Consider the following 23,179-nt stretch of genomic DNA (forward strand, 5'->3'; position numbering starts at 1 on the left):
ATTCAAGGGGGTAAAAGTGTGAGGATCTTCACAAGTAAATTTACAAATTTCAAGATTGTTAAGATTAATAGGAGTAGGCTAGAAATAATTGAAATACAATGGGGAAATATATTATTTTACATTTTGACCATCAATACATTTCAAATAACCTCCTGATAATAGCAAGCAGGTAAGTAAATCCTCTAAAATGATGAAGTCCATGCATAACCCATTACAGTCATCTCTTGCACACTTACTGAATTTACGGTCGTCCTTTCATGTTTTACTATGCAGCACATTTCCCCAATGCCATAAGAATACAGACATTCATATATATTTAATAAATACTTGTTAGAGTGCCACTTTATTGTATTAATAAGACCAGACATGCAGCAGGAATTAGATTCTATCAATCTATTTGAATCCATAGTTTTTGACTTCAGGAGGTGCTTTAGAAGGATCCCCACCATGCTCCAAGTACAGGTTGTTGTATGGATATTGTTTGGGAGCCTAAAATGGGACAAAATTACATTTTCAATTCATAATTTTTAAATATTATATTATATATGACATGAGCAATAGCAAGATACCATTTTACATAATAGTTTAGGTTAAAAGACCTTTAACGTAAACCAGTCATAAGAAAATCAGAGAGCCGCCACTGCTGACCTCCTTCTGAACAGGTTACTGTACGCTGACCCACTAAGCTTTTATACTAATCTGGAACAAAGTATGCAGAAATGTCAGAAACCATTTTCAGCATATTTTTTCCCAGTTCAATGATTACCAATACTAAGATCCCATTCACACAGGGGCAACACGACTTGCAGGTCGCCTCAATGAGGCGACCTGCACACGACTGCCCGGGCGACTTGCAAAACGACTTCTGTATAGAAGTCTATGCAAGTCGCCCCCGAAGTCGTACAGGAACCTTTTTCTAAGTCGGAGCGACTTGCGTCGCTCCCCTTAGAACGGTTCCATAGCACAGAACGGGAGGCGACTTGTCAGGCGACTAGGTTATGATTGAAAACTGCATCAGAGAATGACATTTTGGGATCCGACTTTGGGGCCCCATATCTCGGGGCCACTTGGTGCTAGGAACCCAAACACAGTGGAACACTACAACATATCCAAATTTGGGGTTCCTAGCACCAGGTGGCCCCGAGATATGGGGCCCCAAAGTCGGGTCACAAAATGTCATTCTCTGCTGCAGAAAAATGCTTGACGTTTTGTGACCCGACTTTGGGGCCCCATATCTCATGGTCACTTGGTGCTAGGAACCCCAAATTTGGATATGTAGTGTTAGTTCCACTGTGTTAGCACACCAAATTTGGGGTTCCTAGCACCAAGTGAACCCCAAATTTGGATATGTTGTAGTGTTCCACTGTGTTTGGGTTCCTAGCACCAAGTTGCCCCGAGATATGGGGACCCAAAGTTGGGTCGCAAAATGTCATTCTCTGCTGCAGTTTACCATCATATTTCTGTGTTTTTTGGTCCAAAAAATAGGGTTCCTTTAAAAACACTTATAAACGCAAACGCGGCTAAACGCGGTACCGGCGTTTAGTCGCATTTGGCGTCTGAAACGTGGAAAACTTTTGCGTCTGAACCCATTTTTTTTGCTTCTGGAACAACAAGGTTAAACGCACACCAAATTTTGGGTTCCTAGCTCCAAGTGGCCCCAAGATATGGGGCCCCAAACTCAGGTCGGAAAATGTAATTCTCTGCTGCAGAAGTGCTTGACATTTTGCGACCCGACTTTGGGGCCCCGTATCTCAGGGCCACTTGGTGCTAGGACCCCCAAATTTGGATATGGTGTCGTGCTACTCTGTTAGCAATGCAAATTTGGGGTTCCTAGCACTAAGTGGCCCCTAGATACGGGGCCCCAAAGTTGGGTCACAAAATGTCATTCTCTGCTCTGCAGACGCTTCTAGACGCAAACGCGGTAAAATGGGCGTTTCTAAACGCCGGGTTCAGCTTTTAAAATCATGTGTTCAGCAGAGTTTACACCTCCTAGGGCGTAGTGGCTTTCAGCTACTCTTGGGCTGCTTTCAGATCTGAGCATTCTGTGACCGTGCACAAAAGAATGCAAAAGAATTAATTGTTAATGACACTAAAACGCAGCAGACGTGCGACAAATGCGCAGTTAAAAAAAAAAAACAAGTGAAGCTCAACACCCAAAAAGGTACATGAGTTTCTTTGGCGCGTTTGTCACATGTAGGGCAGTCCTTTTAAACTTTGTACATTTCTGCAGTTACTTCCTGGTTTCCAGGCCTAGCCAAATGATGTCATACATCCCAGGAGTGTGGGCACGGGGGATGGTTCTCAGCTAAGCACATTAATATAAAAAACCTACTGACTTTACAACCCCTTTAACCCCTTCCCAGCCAGTATCATTAGTACTGTGACAGTGTATATTTTTAGCACTGATCACTGCAACTGGTTTCCCACAAAGCGTCAAAAGTGTTTGATTGTCTGCCACAATATCGCAGTCTTGCTATAAAAGTCGCTAATCGCCACCATTACTAGTAAAAAAATTATAATAAAATAAAAATTCCATACATATATGCCATAGTTTATAGAAGCTATATCTTTTGGGCAAACCAATCAATATATGCCTATTATGTTACCAAAAATATGTAGCAGAATACATATTGGCCTAAATTTATGAAGAAATTTAATTTTTACATTTTTTTTATTGGATAGGTTGCATAGCAGAAAGTAAAAAAAATTTTTTGTTTTGTTTTTTCTAAAATTGTTGGTCTTTTTTTGTTTATAGCGCAAAAAAACCCCCCAAAAAACAAAAAAACGCAGAGGTGATCAAATACCACCAAAAGAAAGCTCTATTTGTAGGGAAAAAAAATAAAATGTGGGTACAGTGTTGCACAACCGCGCAATTGTCAGTTAAAGTAATGCAGTGTTGTACCGCAAAAAATGGCCCGTCAGGAAGGGGGGTAAATCTTCCAGGGCTGAAGTGGTTAAAATAAGCTCATTTATTTGTGTGCTATATTGCAATGCAGAGATTTTAACCTGGCCATAGACTTTAGAGGACAGTAACTTAGCCAACATTAAACATGTCAAGTGGGGGGAAGCAGAGAAGGTCAGCACTAACTTATTGGGGGGAACCAACAGAGATCAACAATTACAACTGACCATAACTGGCCACCCCATACATAAAATAATCAGCTGGGCTAAACATGTTATCTTACGACTACTGGCATCTTAAAGGATAACCATTGTGAAAATGATTGTACTGTAGTAACTGTATGCATTTTTAACTTTCAAAAGCCTCAACGTAGGTTCTTTTTCACACTTAAATGCAGACTAGTAAAAATTGTGCAAATGTAGAACAAAAGATTACAAGTGCTGGACCATTGCCAGAATGTTCCAGGGATTTGGTGGCAGCAACAGGCAGAGACTGCAGGCTGCTGAAAGCATTTGTAGACTAGGAGCTTTTCATTTTAAATAATGGCTACAATAGATTGGGTTTAACTGGAGATATTGTATTCAGTGATTTGAGGTATGCAAACAGCAGATTGTACAATGTAAAAAAAAATCCAATACTTACAACCGGAGCATAAGATGGAAACTTTTCTCCAAGGTAGAACATAAGTGCCATAGAGGCCATGAACGCAAGGAACACTTTAAGCATCCAATCAAAGGGTACAGGGGTTGGTGAAGTATCAACTCTATTCCGGAGGTACTTATCAAAGTCCCAGTGCAGCTGTAAAAAAAACCAAAAAAATTATATACCAGTGTATAGCAGTAGAACATTTTACAACTGTATACCAAGGATTTAAAAGGTGAAGTATGGATTTTGTTTAAAAAAATAAACACGCTCACCTTAATGCAGCAGCATCAATATTATGTTACAGCTACCCCACATTGACTCAAAGGCAGAGAATTGAGTGTTCACATAACCGTTGGTCACTCAGCTCTTGGTCTGCTTGGAGCAAAGGGTAGCGACTGTCACTGCTCTCTTCTCCTCCAGCACTCACTAGAGCAGGGGTGTCCAACCCATAGCCCCAGAGAGTTTAGCATGTGGCCAGGGCCCATCCAGGGAGACGCTGGGGATGCTGTGCAAGCACAGCATCTGACACAGACAAGCCCGACCCATGCACAAATGTAGGGGCTCTGGGGATGCCATGCAAACATAGCAGGCTACGTTGACAAGCCAGGCAAATGCATGCAATAGCACTGGCATCAGGGAATACAGGGGCGCCAAGTAAGTAAATGCTGCATGGACGGATCTAAGGGGGTGCTGCATGATTTCAATTGCGCCCCCCCGCCCCCCCAAGGCCCTCTGAAACCTCCCCATCCATTGGGTACATTTACACGGGCGATTAGGGCAGGTGCAAATTGTAGCGGCAGTTCCTCTTGCAACTCTCAGTGAGTAGGTGCAACTGCCGGCCCAGTTTACTATAATGACAGGTCGCCAGCAGCCACACCTATTTGTAGCTCTCTACACAGCCAGCGATTACCTGCGGTGGTCACTGCTGGGCGCACTTTGTCTGTGTCCAGCAGCCATCACCACAGGTTATGTCATTGGCTGTGCAGAGAGCCCCCAATAGGTGCGGCTACCGGTAACCTTATAGTGAACAGGTCTGGCGGCCACACCTACCGAGAGAGTTGCAGGAGGAGCTGCATCATCAGCTCTTCTTATTGTTAGAGTATTTTGTGCGGCAGCGCAAGAGAATTCCTTTTCTTCCAATATGCCCCAGGAAGGTCAAAAGGTTAGACACCCCTGTACTAAAGTGTTGGGCTTGGGAGGAGGTGGGTGTAGCTGGCCATGACTCTTAGCCACACACCGAAAGGTAAAGCCAGCTGTCAATCAGGCAGCCAGGTGGATCCAGACAATATTGTTGGGATCCTTACAGCTTCCTTCACATTGTAAGGCACTGCTGTGTCAGAATGTGCAGATTTCACTTACTTAAAGTGATATTAAAGTCTTTGTTATTTTTAAACGAAAGAAAAAAAAAACAAAAAAAAAAAACAACATTTTTTACTTACCTGCTCTGTGCAGTGGTTATGCACAGAGCAGTCCAGATCCTCATCTCCTCGGGTCCCTCGTTGGCACTCCTGGCCCCTCCCTCCTGCCCAGTGCCCCTACAGCAAGCAGTTTGTTATGGGGGTACCCAGACCGAGGCTCTGTATGACCATTCAGATACGGAGCCGCGGCTAGGCCCCATCCCCCTCTCTCTTCTCACTGGCTCACTGACTTTGACAGCAGCGAGAGCCAATGGCGCCCGCTGTCGTCTCGGCCAGTGAGGGGGGAAACTCCCTGGACTTCATGACTCTCATGCAACATCGCTGGATTGAGATGGGGTATTAGGGGGCTGAGGCACACAGGTTTTTATTCTCCATGCATAGAATGCATTAAGATAAAAAGCTTCTGCCTTTAGAACCACTTAAAAGTATGTAGGTATGTAAAATTTTCCATCAGCAGAATCTTTGAAAGAAATAACATCTTCAGGTACAGCAAGATGTTTGTTTAGGGCACAGAAAACAGGATCGACCACAGGGATAACCCACATTTTGCAAACGCTTTTTCCACTGGACCGATTTCAGCAAAGATTTTTGGGGGAGTGAAAATCCTTTCAGGAGTGACCCAATCATCATAGCCTGCACATTCTCATTGTTTCTCAACTCCAGTCCTCAAGGCGCCCCAACAGGTCATGTTTTCAGGCTTTCCATTAGTTTGCACAGGTGATTTGATCAGTTTCACTGCCTTAGTAATTACCACATCCTTTTCATCTGAGGGAAATCCTGAAAACATGACCTGTTGGGGCGCCTTGAGGACCGGAGTTGAGAAACACTGTTCTATCTGTTCATAATCGTGAAATGTTTTGCAAGTATCTATTGGTCTCTCTGTGCCCAAACGAGTATGGTGAGGCAAAGGTGAGTCCAGCTGTACAATGTCAAGGCTTTTGCAGACAGAGGCAACTAGATTTTCAATGTTAGTAAGCATGTTGCATGAAGCCCCCTTTTCAAAGTGGTGGCAATGCAAGGGAGAGAAATTTTCTGCAGTTTCCTCCAACGCTGCCTCAATAGCATCTTAATTCCCTTCTGATTCTGCGTCCTCTAGGACTGGCACATCAGAGTCTGACTCTGGTTGGGGAACGCAAGCAGAAGAAAAGCTGGGGTGTTTCTGAGCCCTGGACAAAGATGGCTCCGTTAAGACCATAATCTGTCCATGAAATTGTGAAAAAGTTTTGCAGAAAGTTTTGCTTTTGTCAAGTATAGGCTAGGCAGGATATGTTTGAAAATGATTTGCCATTGATGTGCTTAAACACAGACCTGTCCTTTTAAATCACCTCTTACACTACGAGAGTCTCTACGTTTCAGGTAAATGTAGCTGTGCCCACTCCCCAGCCCTCTTGTAAGCAAAGGCAGGTGCTGGGGAAGCCAAACAATGATAAATCAGATCTTCCCTTGCCCCTGCCAGTTCCTTGGCTGTCAGCAGGGCTAGGGACAAGGAGTAGCTGTGTGCAACAGGACTGTGTTGGACGTTATTAAAAGATTTTCATAACACTATGCGAGTCAATGAATTTTCAAACATAGGACAACATGGCATATATTTTTGGGACTAATTTAACCGCTTCCCTACCGGCCAGAGTATATATACACGTCGCAGTAGGGAAGCAGTTATATGGGGATCATGGGTTGAGGCTACACCCGTGATCCCGGTATCAGTTTTTAGTCCCAGGGATTCTCTTTCAAGTAAAAGTAGTCCGAGTGGCTAAGCCGCGGAATATTTTTACAGGTGGCATAAGGGGAACCCCACCTGCCGCCTTTATCGTGTTCTCCCGATAAATCGAGAAACCCAAGAACGATTCGGCCGGCGGCATCCAGCTCTGAAATCACAGTGAGAGGAACTGAAAGTGGTTGTAAACCTTTTTTTTTTTGTATGAAATACCAAACATGTCAATACTTACCTGCTCTGTGCAATGCTTTTGCACAGAGCAGTCCCGATCCTCCTTTTCTGGGGTCCCCCGCTGGCGCTACAGGCTCCTGCTCTTCATCAGGTGCCCTCACGGAAAGCTGCTTTCCATGGGGGTACCTGTGATGACTGGCTCCAGAGTCCCGCTGCTGCGTTCATTGACACTGACAACGGGACCCGCCCCCTGCTCCCGTGTCACGGAATTTGATTGACAGCAGCGGGAGCCGATGTTGATGGGAGAGCTACAGCACAGAAGGTTTGCACCTTAATGCATTAAGGTGCAAACCTTCAAGGCTTTTCAACCACTTGAAGTTGTTCCTCCCACTCTGACATCAGAACCTGGAAGCAATGACCATTTCATCACTTCCGGTTCTGCGTTTACCGGCCGCACAGTGGCCAGTGAAGCAGCCAATTAGACTGATCTATTTGATTGACTGCACTGGAGCCCAAATTAGAGATGGAGGGTCTAATAGAACTACAGATTTATGTTAGCCTGGGAGGACAGGTCCAGCGGCTGCTATTATAACTGCTTCATTTTCTTCAATCACTAGCAAGATCCCATTTCCTGCCATTTCTTTATGTATGCATGCATTGAAAAGGTGTCTTGGGGCATGTATTTCAATCCATGGAAAAGCCCCAAAGTAATATTTGCATAAACAGCAACGACAACCTGAGGCATTCTGCAGACGATTTTGCAGCAATCATCTATTGCATATTCTTAGTCAGTAACCACAATGCCTTGAAGAGGTATGGAAGGGTTACATTGCCAGATATTAATATCACTTAAAAAAGGAGTTCCAGCCTGGAAAAAAAAAAATTAAAAGTCGGTAGCTACAAATGCTGTAGCTGCTGACTTTTAATATAAGGACACTTACCTGTCCAGGGATACCACTATGTCGGCACCCCTAGCTGATTCGTGAATCGTCTTTGGGCGCAGGTATCTGTAGTAAGGGAAACGGGAAATGAACCCATGCAGCTCCACAGCTCGTTTCCTACTGCGCATGCACAAGTCGCACTGCACTTTCTGAAAGGTCCCGCCGTCTTCTGGGAACTGTGCGTCTTCCAGAAGGCAGTGGGGTGAAGGAAGAGGGGCCTGAAATGTCATAGATGGCCGAGCGGTGATCTCACCCTCTTACCCAAAAGTGGGAGCGGGTACCTGTCAAAACAAGTTACCCGCTCCCCCCCAAAAAGTGCCAAATGTGGTACAATTATAGACTACCAGGGATATGAAATCAGGTACCTGTACATATCCTAAGAGAGCTGCGCAAGTGTCCTGGGGTGCCCAGGCGGCTCTATTATATCCATCTCTAGACTGCTACTCCATCCTCCCAAACTTTACTATTGTTTTTTAGAGTGACTTCCAGACATACTGACAAATAGTGATAGCAGAAAGTGGTGGGCAGGAAATCAACCTTTGACACTGAAGCATGAGTTACCCTAAGTTTGATGACTTTTCAGCATCTAAGCATACAGACAGGAACAGGTGCCAGAACTGTTGCAATAGGACAGGTTTATTTTAATTGCCATTATGGCATTGTGGAAAAAAAAAAATAATGTTTCTTTATCAAGTTAATAACCAACTTCTTACCGTCTCTCCCCAATTTCTCCTAAAATCAGAATGGTCCCACGTGTACCATGGATCTCTTTCTTCCTGTGACTTTTCAGGAAGCATTGGATAATCTCCATAGCTGAAAAATACAAAAATAATTTTTTCCTTACAAGGATGCATTTGACATTGTCAAATTATAAAAGCATCAAAATATGTGAGACAGGATAAAACACACACAAAAACTATAAATCAACATTATAACATTAAGTTATAGCCTAAAATGATCATTCCTCAAACACAAAAACATTTTATGGAGTGCTATGTGTATGTGATAAATCCATTGAAGTCTCTTGCAAGTAGGCACAAAGCAAAATGCAGAACCCAACAGCAACCACCCACTGTTCCTAAAGCACATCTGTCAATTTGCTCACACATAAAAAGGTGACAGGCACTCTTGTAAGAGCAATCCTTCAATCACTTATACTCACCTTTGCTCTGCTGCCCTGTCACTCCACTGGAGCCTGGTGTGAATATCCAGTCCATCCAAGTGTGGAGGAACATCCAACTTCACTCCATTGGAGCCCTATGTAAATACCTCATCCATCCAAATGTGGAGCAGCATCCAACTTCTTCTCACTGGAGTCCTCTGTAAATACTCAGTCCATCCAAATGTGGAGGGATATCCAACTTCCTCCCATTGGAGCCCTCTGTAAATATCCGGTTCATCCAAGTGTAAAGGAACATCCAAAGTCACTCCATTGGAGCCCTCTGTAAATACCTAGTCCATCCAAGTGTGGCGGAGCATCCATCTATCTCTCATTGGAGCCCTCTGTAAATATCCAGTCCATCCAAATGTGGAGGAACATCCAGCATCACCCCATTGGAGTCCTCTGCAAACATCCAGTCCATCCAAGTGTGGAGAAACATCCAACTTCCTCCCATTGGAGCCCTCTTTAAATACCTAAGTCCATCCAAGTGTGGAACATCCAACTTCCCTCCATTGGAGCCCTCTGTAAAATATCCAGACCATCCAAGTGTGGAGGAACATCCAACTGCCTCTGATTGAAGCCATCTGTAAATATCCAAGCCATCGAATTGTGGAGAGGCATCCACCGTCACCCCATTGGAGTCCTCTGTAAATATCCAGGCCATCCAAGCGTGGAGGGACATCCAATGTCCTCTGATTGGAACAGTCTTTAAAATTTCCAGTCAATATACTGTAAGTGCACAGGAGCATCCAACTTCCTCCAAGGATGCAGTGCTCAGGTCAGAGCAGCCAATTCACCAAGCCCAAACACAATCATGTGAGGAGGAGGAGGAGCAACGAGAAGTTAACCTGACACAAAATATGCACAGGGTTTCGACTTCCAGCTCAGATTATCAGCAGGTGGGGTGGTCGTGCTTATAAGAGAACCTGTTAATTTGCCATGAATGGATGACCGTCTCCAAAAGAAGAAGCCACCAATTAAGCCACCAATTGCTGCACACCATAACGCTTTGATCAGCCTTGAAGAATAAAATTACAAAATTGTGATGCTTCTTGAAGGAGTAAATCTACAGATAATAAACAATTTCACAGAAAATCTCTAATTTTAGAAAAAAAAAGCCTAAGTGTAGAAAGATTAGACCCCTCAAGTTTTTATTGACATCCGTGTCCCCTCAGTAAGAGCCACATCTCTATTTGTCCTGCTAACCACTGTCACCAAGACAGACAGTAGGGGAAACCCCAAAAATTGTGAAATGTCATCAGAGAAAGAAGTGAGGGAAAATTCTCCACTATGGGACACCTGAACCCCTCTTAGATGGGAATTCCATTCATTTTGGAGAGATACCTCCCATTTCCATCATCCTCAAGACAGGAAGTGAATGCAACTCTTCCCAGTGGAACAAAGGAAACCTAAAGAAACCTGATAGAGGGTTTTAACCCTTCTCTAATTTAAAAACAAGGGTTCGATCACACCACTACACTAAAACACATGAGCATTCGTATACACTGTGCATTGTTGAAACTAATCACACTGTTTACTTTTTTTTCCCCACTGGCAAAACGTACATATCTGCCAGCATTGCAGGTGCGCCTTAACGCCAACTGTACACCTATATGCGTCAGCCAGCTCCACTGTTTGGTCACCGGCAGCTTGGGTCATCGTTTATGATCGGGATTTGGCGAACAGGGCCCCGATCATGCAAACGCTGCAACAGCAAATTACAGTGGTCACATGATCATAACTTCACCCCCCATCTTTCAGAACCCCTTAAAAGGCTGGCAAACCTGGCGCCAAAGGATTAACTTTATTGAAGAGTCACAAAATAACTTTGTTTTCTATGTGCCTTGGCCTGTGATGATCTATGCAGACATAGTGTGAATAAGCACTAGAAAAGATTTTGGCTTTACATATACTTGAATTGCTGTGTGCTGTTGGGGGGATTTTACCGCATTTCCCGTTCAACAAACAAAAGAGAATCTAGAGGAAATCAACAGGTGTCACCACTGAAAGATATTCCCTTAACTCCTCTTCTGTGACACCAACATTTTGGCTTACCATCACTTTCTATTCTGGTGACAATTAACACCAGGACATACAGAAACATGGACAACTTTTACCCATTCTATCCAAAAAAAAACAAAAAACACAACAAAATATTAGTTATAGGTACACTTGAACCCTGAGGAGGGGCAAAACAAACCAATAGTATAAGCTGTCAATAAGAAAAGAAGATCCAGTGTGTGTGTGTGACAGCACTGGAACAGTGTGCAGTCTGGTATGCCTGGAGGTGACTTGGGATGTGTTGTCCTTACAGTGGTTGTAAACCTCAGACATGAACAAAGCATATCCCTCTATAGTGTGTACTAGTCCCGAATAAGAGCACTAAATGTCATTCCTGTCTGCTGCTTCTTTCATCTGCAATCAGCAGGAGTCACTTCTGACAAGTTTTCCTGATACCAAGAAAAAAATGGTGACAGGGGAGGGATCTTTAGCTGATTGACAGCCTCAGCTCTCTCGGGGGGGGGGGGTTCCCTTTCCTCCAATCAGCTCTAAGAGCTCTCCTCAGTGAGCTCTGCAGAGTGTAGCTTCAGCTCTCCACCCAGTTTTTTACTCACAGCTCAGACAGGCTGTACAAGTTCTGAACTTTGAACAGATGTATGTAGGGAAGAGAAGACTGTAGAAGAATTTGATTCATCTCCATGTATCACCTGAGGCCGGCCACATCACTGGGTATATTTTAAGGGTTCACAACCACTTTACTCTAGGTTTCTGCTTTTCTGGTAGCAACGGAAAAATGCTCCACAAGATCAATACTGGATTTAGAGCCATACTCAGTATGGAAGGTGGTCATACTTGAAGTTGTTTCTTCAAACAGTTCACAAGCAATGAGTGGAGCCAACGATTTTCAGGGGAAGTGCCTGGTACTGGAGGTCAAAATACAACAGAAGCCCTTTAGGTGTTAAGTGCCTGCTTGCCGACATTTGATGGCACATACACCTCTAAGAAAAAAAAACACAGCATTTGTCAATGGATAAGCAGCTTTAATACCAAAATTGATCTGCACTTGTGTAGCACAACTTTAAATCTCACCCCATTCCGTCATCTGGGTATGGTTTATAGTCCTCCAATGGCAAATTATATTTCTTAGCTGCAGCCGCCCTTTCTTCTGCTGTTTTGGGATAGGGTCCAGGCATCAGATGATGAGGGATATCATGAGCTGAAGGAAAAAGCAGGAGAAGTGTTAACATTTAAACCAAAAATACATCCTGGGGCATTAAGGGTTTGCTGTAGGTAACACTACAAGCTTTACATTACCCTGCATCTCAGACTATTCCAACATTTAGCCTGTATATAGGAGCTATGGATTCAGATGAAAAATAAAAAAAGGTATGTGTTTTCACAGAGGCACTGGTTATCTGATCACAAGAAAAAAGGCAAGCCCAACCAAAATCATGGCAGCATTTTCATGCCATCGTAACCACTTCCAGTAACTGACTGATTTTGAAGTCTAAACTTTGCATTAATAAAAAGATACCGATATGAAAAATTACAAAAATACTAAGTAGTATTTAAAGTGTAATCCACAGGAAAAAGCCAGCCCTCTGATATATCAGCACAAATGGATATTCTTTATTGAAAAATGGGGTAGACAGCTGATAAAAACTCCAACGCGCTTTGGCTGTCAGGCCTTAATCGGGCATGATTAAGGCCTAACGGCCAAAACGCTCTGCGTTTTTGTAATCAGCTGTACCATTTTTCAATAAAGGATATACCGGAGTGCTGGCTTTCTCCTGTGGATTACATAGCACTGGAGGCTATCAGAAGCTGCTTTGCCTGAGCAACCAGTACCTGGAATTGTGGCTATTAGGGAGGTTGTAGCACTGTCCCACCTGTTTGGTATTTAAAGTGATACGATTTTTTTTTTTTTTTAACTTGCCTGCTCTGTGCAATTATATTGCACAGAAAAGTTAATTACCATATTTTCTGGCAGTCCCCAACCATCCTTTGGGTGCCTTCTGTAGCAAGTTAATTGCCAACGAGGTACCCATGCATGCTGTCAAGCTGGGCCATCTATAGACACACACACAGGTGAAAAGCCACGCCCTACTCCCTCCTCACTGGAGTTTGAATGACAGCAGCAGGAGCCTATGGCTTCGCTGCCCTCAGCTTCATCTGTGAAAGCAGGAGGGGAGGGGGCAATACTGGGTCAATAACAGGAGCCAAATAGGTGCTTAGGCATGGGGGGGGGGGGGGGGGGGGGGGGGGATGGGCATAGGATAGTCGGTAGGGCGTTTGATACCTTAAAGGATAAGTTCACCTTTCTTTTTTCTTCTAAATTCTAGCTCCCCTATGTACCAATACAGCATTAATGTACTATTTTTGCAAAAATATCAAAGCTTTCCATTAAATCTACAGACACTTACTTCACTTGTCCTCATCAATGTTTCCAAACGGATTCATTGCTACTGCCTTACTTCTTAGTCTGATTGTAGGTCATGACAAAGGAAGGTGTTGACCAGCTGACCTCATTAGCACACACCCTGCATCATCCACCCGCCTACCTACCCACCCATTCCCAGCTGCATGTTTTTTAAATGAAATGCAATCAATCCGTGATCACCCTTCTCACTAAATATACAATCAGATTGCATAGTGTATGGCCATCTTTATAAAAGTACATAGGAGGGACAGAAACACTCAATCTCTGCATAGTGGGAACTCGCATTCCCACATGCGTTTTGGAGCATTTTCACTCATCACACATAGGGCAGCCCATCCACCTGAATGGTCTGCCCTACACCCAACAATCGCCCCAAAGAAGCTTCAGAACTTTTTTTTTTTTTAGAGCGGAGCTTGGTGCATTTTTAAATGTGATTTTTGGTGCAGTGCATTCCTGAAATGTAAGGAATGCACAGATGTGAATGGAGCCTCATTGTTCTTGTGTTACCACACCAATTTCACTTTCAGGCCCCATTCACATCTAGCATAGTGGGAGCGAACGTTTTGTGGTTCGTTTTTCCTTTGACACGCATAGGGCAGCCTGTTAATTTCATTTGGCTACACCACATGTGGCTTATGGGACGTTTTGGCATTTTGTGGGTTGCGTGTTTTTTACTGTGCGTTTTGCAGAATTTGCCACTCGTTATTTCACATGGCAAAATGTGTGTTTGGGGAGCCATTAACAATTAATGGCACTGAACGCGCAACTAGTAATTTTAGGTGTATAAAGATGGCCATACACTATACAATCTGATTGTACAAACATCCACGAGGACAGTGAAATAAGTGCAATCACTGATTGATTGCATTTCATTTAAAGCAGAGTTCCGCCTGTGTAAAAAAAATGTAAAGTCAGCAGCTACAAATACTGTAGCTGCTGACTTTTAATATAGGGACACTTACCTGTCCAGGGAACCTGCGATGTCGGCACCCGAAGCCAACCCGTCCCTCGGCTCCGGGTGGCAGGCGCCATCATCATTACTAAGGGAAACAGGAAGTGAAGCCTTACGGCTTCACAGCCTGTTTCCTACTGCGCATGCGCAAGTCGCTGTGCACTTTTTGAATGGTCCATGCTGTCTTCTGGGACCTGTGTGTCTCCCATAAGGCAGTGGGGGGGAGGAGGGGCCGGTCATTACGATTGTGCGATGATCTTTCCCCAGAAGTGGGAGCAGATATCTGAATTTGACAGGAATCTGCCCCCCCCCCCCCCCCTGAAAGGTGCCAAATGTGGCAACGGGGGGGGGGGGGGGAATCCGATCAGCGGAAGTTCCATTTATGGGTGGAACTCTGCTTTAAAAAACTTGCAGCTGGGAAAGGGTGGGTAGATAGGAGGGTGGATGATGCAGGGTGTGTACCAATTAGGTCAGCTGGTTTACTCCTTCCTGTGTCATGACCTAAAGTCTGACCAGGAAGTAAGGCAAAACTAATGGATACATTTGGAAACATTGATGAGGACAAGTGAAGTGTCTGTAGATTTAATGGAAAGCTTTGATATTTTTGCAAAAAAAAAAAGTATATTAATGCTTTAATACATAGGGGCAGGGGCGTTGCTAGGTCTGCAAAAGATCTGGGGCTAGAGCCCATAGCAGCGGTCAACAACCTTTTTGCAGGCCCACGAGGGGAGGGATGGGCAGGGGGACACACTGGTGGTAAGCAAGTGGTTCAACTCACCATAATGCAGAATCAATGTAAGCCCTGGGCATGTCACTTGCCACCGTCACCTGTCACCAGATGCAGTGTGTCATTTGCCACCGTCACCTAATGCAGCTTGTTACTTGCCACCGTCACCTGCCACCATTAGCGGACTGCCACGTCACCTGCCACCATTAGCGGACTGCCACGTCACCTGCCACCATTAGCGGACTGCCACGTCACCTGCCACCATTAGCAGACTGCCACGTCACCTGCCACCATTAGCAGACTGCCACGTCACCTGCCACCATTAGCAGACTGCCACGTCACCTGCCACCATTAGCAGACTGCCACGTCACCTGCCACCATTAGCAGACTGCCACGTCACCTGCCACCATTAGCAGACTGCCACGTCACCTGCCACCATTAGCAGACTGCCACGTCACCTGCCACCATTAGCAGACTGCCACGTCACCTGCCACCATTAGCAGACTGCCACGTCACCTGCCACCATTAGCAGACTGCCACGTCACCTGCCACCATTAGCAGACTGCCACGTCACCTGCCACCATTAGCAGACTGCCACGTCACCTGCCACCATTAGCAGACTGCCACGTCACCTGCCACCATTAGCAGACTGCCACGTCACCTGCCACCATTAGCAGACTGCCACGTCACCTGCCACCATTAGCAGACTGCCACGTCACCTGCCACCATTAGCAGACTGCCACGTCACCTGCCACCATTAGCAGACTGCCACGTCACCTGCCACCATTAGCAGACTGCCACGTCACCTGCCACCATTAGCAGACTGCCACGTCACCTGCCACCATTAGCAGACTGCCACGTCACCTGCCACCATTAGCAGACTGCCACGTCACCTGCCACCATTAGCAGACTGCCACGTCACCTGCCACCATTAGCAGACTGCCACGTCACCTGCCACCATTAGCAGACTGCCACGTCACCTGCCACCATTAGCAGACTGCCACGTCACCTGCCACCATTAGCAGACTGCCACGTCACCTGCCACCATTAGCAGACTGCCACGTCACCTGCCACCATTAGCAGACTGCCACGTCACCTGCCACCATTAGCAGACTGCCACGTCACCTGCCACCATTAGCAGACTGCCACGTCACCTGCCACCATTAGCAGACTGCCACGTCACCTGCCACCATTAGCAGACTGCCACGTCACCTGCCACCATTAGCAGACTGCCACGTCACCTGCCACCATTAGCAGACTGCCACGTCACCTGCCACCATTAGCAGACTGCCACGTCACCTGCCACCATTAGCAGACTGCCACGTCACCTGCCACCATTAGCAGACTGCCACGTCACCTGCCACCATTAGCAGACTGCCACGTCACCTGCCACCATTAGCAGACTGCCACGTCACCTGCCACCATTAGCAGACTGCCACGTCACCTGCCACCATTAGCAGACTGCCACGTCACCTGCCACCATTAGCAGACTGCCACGTCACCTGCCACCATTAGCAGACTGCCACGTCACCTGCCACCATTAGCAGACTGCCACGTCACCTGCCACCATTAGCAGACTGCCACGTCACCTGCCACCATTAGCAGACTGCCACGTCACCTGCCACCATTAGCAGACTGCCACGTCACCTGCCACCATTAGCAGACTGCCACGTCACCTGCCACCATTAGCAGACTGCCACGTCACCTGCCACCATTAGCAGACTGCCACGTCACCTGCCACCATTAGCAGACTGCCACGTCACCTGCCACCATTAGCAGACTGCCACGTCACCTGCCACCATTAGCAGACTGCCACGTCACCTGCCACCATTAGCAGACTGCCACGTCACCTGCCACCATTAGCAGACTGCCACGTCACCTGCCACCATTAGCAGACTGCCACGTCACCTGCCACCATTAGCAGACTGCCACGTCACCTGCCACCATTAGCAGACTGCCACGTCACCTGCCACCATTAGCAGACTGCCACGTCACCTGCCACCATTAGCAGACTGCCACGTCACCTGCCACCATTAGCAGACTGCCACGTCACCTGCCACCATTAGCAGACTGCCACGTCACCTGCCACCATTAGCAGACTGCCACGTCACCTGCCACCATTAGCAGACTGCCACGTCACCTGCCACCATTAGCAGATTGCCACGTCACCTGCCACCATTAGCAGATTGCCACGTCACCTGCCACCATTAGCAGATTGTCACTTGCCACGTCACCTGCCACCATTAGCAGATTGTCACTTGCCACGTCACCTGCCACTAGATGTGGGTTGTCACTTGCCACATCACCTGGCACCAGATGTGGATTGTCATTTGCCAACCAATGTGGATTGTAACTTGCCATGCCAGCCAGTGCCACCAAATGTGCATTGTCGCTGCATTGGTGGCAGGCTGGCAGCACTGGTCCATTTAGTGAGGGCAGGAGAGCGGTGCTGCAGGGCGGGCAGTGAGAGATGATACAAAGAAACAAAAAAGGCGCCTCTAAGTGCAGAAGATTGACAATTTTAATGCCCCAAAAAGGGTTAAAAACACTTACAAAATGGAAGTGGTAATCAGGCACATCATGAATAAAGCTGCATTGGAAGGGATGGCGGTCAGAGGAAGCCTTCAGATGGAATGGATGTGGTCATTGAACACAGCGGTATGGGACACAGGAAGCCGCTGTGAGACCGGCGTCATCAGCTAGAAGGGAGACGAACCCGGAAGTGATGTCATCCACAGGGCGGCTCGATAACCAGCCTGAACCGCAAACAAACAGCCTGGACGAGGATGTGATGTCATCAGAAAGGGACGCGTTTCGGAACCTTCAATCGTTCCTTTTTCAACCTATGGCCATACTGATGACTTGAAAGGAATATATACACACCCACTAACAGTGGATTGGCCAGTGGGCGGGGGCAGCAAGGGAACATTTATTGAGTTGTAATCAGTTCGTTTTGTGCATATAAATGAAGGAAAACAAAAGGATACCTGCTACAGCATTCTAAAAAACATTATAAAAGACATTAAGAACATTAAAAAACTTTAAAAAAACTTTAAAAAACGGGATAAAAAGAAGAGGAAAAAATGTGATATAATGGTACGATATATAAAACAATAACCGATCATAGAGCCCGCAAGACACATGACAGAATGGGGATGGTGTGAGCAGGCAGGATGATGTCAATGTTAAGCTACAGGCCTAGAAGGAAACATACTACTATCAATAATTGATCATTAATTGATCGTTAAAATGAGGATCATCCTCATTTTAACGATCAATTAATGATCAATTATTGATAGTAGTATGTTTCCTTCTAGGCCTGTAGCTTAACATTGACATCATCCTGCCTGCTCAAACCATCCCCATTCTGTCATGTGTCTTGCGGGCTCTATGATCGGTTATTGTTTTATATATCGTACCATTATATCACATTTTTTCCTCTTCTTTTTATCCCGTTTTTTAAAGTTTTTTAAAGTTTTTTAATGTTCTTAATGTCTTTTATAATGTTTTTTAGAATGCTGTAGCAGGTATCCTTTTGTTTTCCTTCATTTATATGCACAAAACGAACTGATTACAACTCAATAAATGTTCCCTTGCTGCCCCCGCCCACTGGCCAATCCACTGTTAGTGGGTGTGTATATATTCCTTTCAAGTCATCAGTATGGCCATAGGTTGAAAAAGGAACGATTGAAGGTTCCGAAACGCGTCCCTTTCTGATGACATCACATCCTCGTCCAGGCTGTTTGTTTGCGGTTCAGGCTGGTTATCGAGCCGCCCTGTGGATGACATCACTTCCGGGTTCGTCTCCCTTCCAGCTGATGACGCCGGTCTCACAGCGGCTTCCTGTGTCCCATACCGCTGTGTTCAGTGACCACATCCATTCCATCTGAAGGCTTCCTCTGACCGCCATCCCTTCCAATGCAGCTTTATTCATGATGTGCCTGATTACCACTTCCATTTTGTAAGTGTTTTTAACCCTTTTTGGGGCATTAAAATTGTCAATCTTCTGCACTTAGAGGCGCCTTTTTTGTTTCTTTGTATTATTATAGAGCCTGCTTCAGTCTTTTAAAGTCGCAGCCCTTCTGCTGAAGATCATTCCACCACCCCATTATACTTACCAACATCTCTCTTGTCATTTTGGACTGCCTAAATTTAGTAGAGACTTTCTCTGGATCATGTTAGTCCTGTGCTCCCTATATACCCTTTTTTTATTTTCCAGTGAGAGATGATGTCATCTCTCTGCACCTCACTCCCACATTGAAGAGACCCAGCTGTGAAGAGAGATGATGTGGAGTGCTCGGAGAGAGATGGTGTCATCTCTGCTCGTCCACCCGCTCGCTTCTCTCCTCCACCTCTCTCATGCAGCCAGCCTGCCCACCTCAGCCCCAGCCTGCTGGTTAGGTAGGAACCCTGCAACGAGAGACTATGGGCCCCAGATTCAGGGCTATAGCCCCAATAGCCACCCCCTAGCGACGCCTCTGCATAGGGGAGCTGGAATTTAGAAAAAAATAAAAAAGGGAAGGTGGTGAACAAAGGTGAATTTATCCTTTAAAGTGGTTGTTACACCCCCCCCCCCCCAAAAAAAAAAAACATGCTCCAGTCCCATTAAGGCATGAGCTATAGCATAGTGCAGTGTTTCTCAACTCCAGTCCTCAAGGCGCCCAAACAGGTCATGTTTTCAAGGATCTCCCTCAGATGAAACAGCTGTGGTAATTACTAAGATAGTGAAACTGACCAAATCACCTGTGCAAAATAATGGAAAGCCTCAAAACATGACCTGTTGGGTCTCCTTGAGGACTGGAGTTGAAAAACACTGGCATAGTGCTTTCACTTAATCAATTGCCCCTTTGTATCTTCCACAGTACCTTGTTGTACCTGCCTGGTCCTGACTTCCCTCCTGTGAGCTGACCACGTTTATCATGGCTGCTGAGCCATGAAATCGTGGTCAGGATGCGGGCCTCTGTCATTTAGCTTCTCTCCTGTGTGTCTCTGCAGTTCCCCCTCTTTTTTCCCTGTCAGTTCCGTAGTGTGTAGTGAGAACACGATCTCACCGCCCCTCTCAGCCTTCATTCACTGACTATACTGTTTACCTAAAACAGAAGGGGAATTTCAGCCCCTCCCACTTGGCTCCCTTAGATCAGGATACAGAACAGAGAGAGGAGGTGACCACAAATGAGCACAAAGAAAAAAAAAAGGTATTTACAAATGAGAAAAATAAAAACAAACCACACTGCACTGCTTAACCACTTCAGCCCCGGACCACTTTGCTGCCCAAAGACCAGAGCACTTTTTGCGATTTGGCACTGCGTCACTTTGACAATTGCGCAGTTGTGCGACGTGCCTCTCAAACAAAATTGATGTCTTTTTTTCCCCACAAATAGAGCTTTCTTTTGGTGGCATTTGATCACCTCTGCGGTTTTTATTTTTTGCGCTACAAACAAAAATAGAGCGTCAATTTTGAAAAAAAAAAACGTTTTTTTTTTACTTTTTACTATAATAAATATCCCCAAAAAATATATAAAAACACATGTTTTTCCTCAATTTAGGCTGATACGTATTCTTCTACATATTTTGGTAAAAAAAAAAAAAAAAATCGCAATAAACGTTTATTGATTGGTTTGCGCAAAAGTTATAGCGTCTACAAAATAGGGGATAGTTTTATGGCATGCTTATTAATATATTTTTTTTTTACTAGTAATGCGATTTTTATCGTGACTGCGACATTATGGCGGACACATCGCACAATTTTGACACATTTTTGGGACCATCGTCATTTTTACAGCGATCAGTGCTATAAAATTGCACTGATTACTTTAAAAATGACACTGGCAGTGAAGGGGTTAACTACTAGGGGGCTAGGGAGGGGTTAAGTGTGTCCTAGGGAGTGAGTCTAACTGTGGGGGGGGGGGCTGTGTGTGACACATCATTGCTCATAGCTCCCGATCACAGGGAGCTATGATCAGTGACATTGTCACTAGGCAGAACAGGAGAAATGCTTGTTTACATTAACATCTCCTCGTTCTTCAGCTCCGTGAGACAATCGCGGATATCCCCACGGACATTGAGTCCGCGGGACCCGAAATCCTACTGACGGAGCTTGCGGCGGCGTGCACGTGATGGCACGGCGGCAAACTCAAAGGGACGTACATGTACGCCCATTTGCGCAGCCGTGCCATTCTGCCAAAGTATAAGTACATGCTGCGGTCGGCAAGCGGGTATTGAACACATGGAGGCTTAGATCAATTTTAGCCATTTGAGTTTACAACCACTTTAATGCAGAGAATGCAGTATGGTGAAAAACATTTAGAGTGGAGATGTTTTAGAGCACCTGTCAGTTTTTATTTCTGTCTGTGCCCTCGTTAAGGAGCCCCCATTAACTCCAAATTTGGGTTGTCCCCAGGAAAGTAAAAGTGGAAATCTTCAAATGGGGACACTAGCTTTGGTGAGCTGGGGGTCTCCAAGGAATTCCCTTAATTTGCAGGGATTTCCTTTAATTTCCGGTTTGGCTAAGAGACAGGAAGTGAAGGGAAATCTCCGCAATGGGATACAGATGGCGGGAAAAAAAATAATCTGAAGGGTTAGAACCCTCCCTTACTCTATCCAAAATGAAAATAAAAATGTGCCTGTAGTTCTACTTTAATATAAAAATGACAGCATTTGTTTTCAACTGGAATCTGTAGATGTGCCACCATACTCCAGGTCCTGTGCCACCATCTACTTATGTCATCAGGTGCCACAGCCTATTCCTGGTTCTTGCAGCGCCCCCTGATGGTGCCCACGCACAATTGAGGGGTGGCAGCAAGAACCAGGAAGAGACAGCGCCCCCCGATGATGGACGCTGGCGCATGCTCTGCAAGGTTTTTTTCTGCCTGTGTGAATGAGCATTAAATACGAGAACTATGATGAGTCTTTTCTGAAGATCTCCTTCCAGCAAGAAGCTGCAGACAATACACACATGCCGTGTGAATGGACCCTAAATCTCGCAGGTAACATAGTCCTTCCATCTATCTCCTGATGGAGCCATTCCTGTGGGGATGACAGCCCAGCCATCCTAAAGCTGTCATGTACACGGTGAAGGTGACTCCTACCAAGGTGAAGGTCTCCACACTCCCCGAGTCTCAGACAGTTAACGCTTCACATCTCTACCCACCTGCTCTCACACTCGCATAGGGAACCAACCAGCCAGCTCCGACCCTCCGCCCGGCGATGGGTACCCGGGAAGCGCTGCGGGCCATAGCAGCCAACAACCCGGCCCTGAACGCCGCCATGATTACTACGGTAGTCCGCCCACCAGCACTGCGCATGCGCAGCTGAGGAAGAACGTCCAACACGTAGCGTACGGGAGACAGTGCGAGGTCAAAATGATTCACGTAACGTCAAACTGAATGCGCTGAGTGAGTCTGTGCTTCACAGAGCATAAAAAAGATAGGTAATAGAATTCCCACACTGCTGAAAGCATGAGTGTTCCAAATATAACATGAAAGTGTGTAGGTTTTCATAGCTGTGTCCATGCTGAGGCCAAGTATCAAGTAAAAGTATAACTAAATGCCAAACTCTTTTTTTTAAAGTGGAAAGTTCACAAACATAGCAGCCTATTGTATTAGGGTGTGCACCTCAAAGCTCCAACACATATGCCTTTATGACATATTAACCGGCCTCTTCCCCACTCGTCATCCTAAAACAATGGGGGGGAGCAGGTGAGCACACAGGGGGACCTGGGCAGCAGAAAGAAAAGCAACAGGAACTGGGGCAAGAGGGTTGGATACATTGGTACCAATCCTCTGTATTTTCCTCCAGTGGCAGCTGAATATCTGTGAGAAGAGGAGGAGAAGCCTACTTTCAGCTGCTGCAGAAGAAAATACAGATCGGTCCATTAATTTCCGCTCCAGCCGCCTATCCTATCCAGGTTCTGGGGGTCGGCTCATAAGGGTTGCAGCTTACCTGTCACCTGCCCACAAATGATGGGTTGCCAACTCCAGGATTAGGGTGTGCCCAGGCACACCCCTTGCGCATGCCTATGTTCACAAATAAGGACTAGTGATGAGCTTCGAGTTCAAGTCGAACCCATGTTCGACTTGAACATCGCATGTTCGACTCGAACATCAC

The 23,179-nt window shown here is 45.7% G+C and overlaps 1 protein-coding gene across 1 annotated transcript; it reads right to left on the bottom strand.

Moving 5' to 3' along the window:
* Window positions 1–311: 311 nt before the first annotated feature.
* On the bottom strand, window positions 312–22,403 carry NDUFB8 (NADH:ubiquinone oxidoreductase subunit B8). The gene is made up of 5 exons (XM_073596588.1): window positions 22,224–22,403; window positions 12,044–12,170; window positions 8,505–8,604; window positions 3,545–3,700; window positions 312–489 (listed from the first exon to the last, which is right to left on the bottom strand). The coding sequence occupies exons 1-5, from the start codon at window positions 22,375–22,377 to the stop codon at window positions 394–396; spliced, it is 633 nt and encodes a 210-aa protein (XP_073452689.1). The 5' UTR covers window positions 22,378–22,403; the 3' UTR covers window positions 312–393.
* Between the last annotated feature and the right edge of the window lie 776 nt (window positions 22,404–23,179).

Source organism: Aquarana catesbeiana, linkage group LG08 (genome assembly GCF_042186555.1).
Source record: "Aquarana catesbeiana isolate 2022-GZ linkage group LG08, ASM4218655v1, whole genome shotgun sequence".
NCBI lineage: Eukaryota > Metazoa > Chordata > Amphibia > Anura > Ranidae > Aquarana > Aquarana catesbeiana.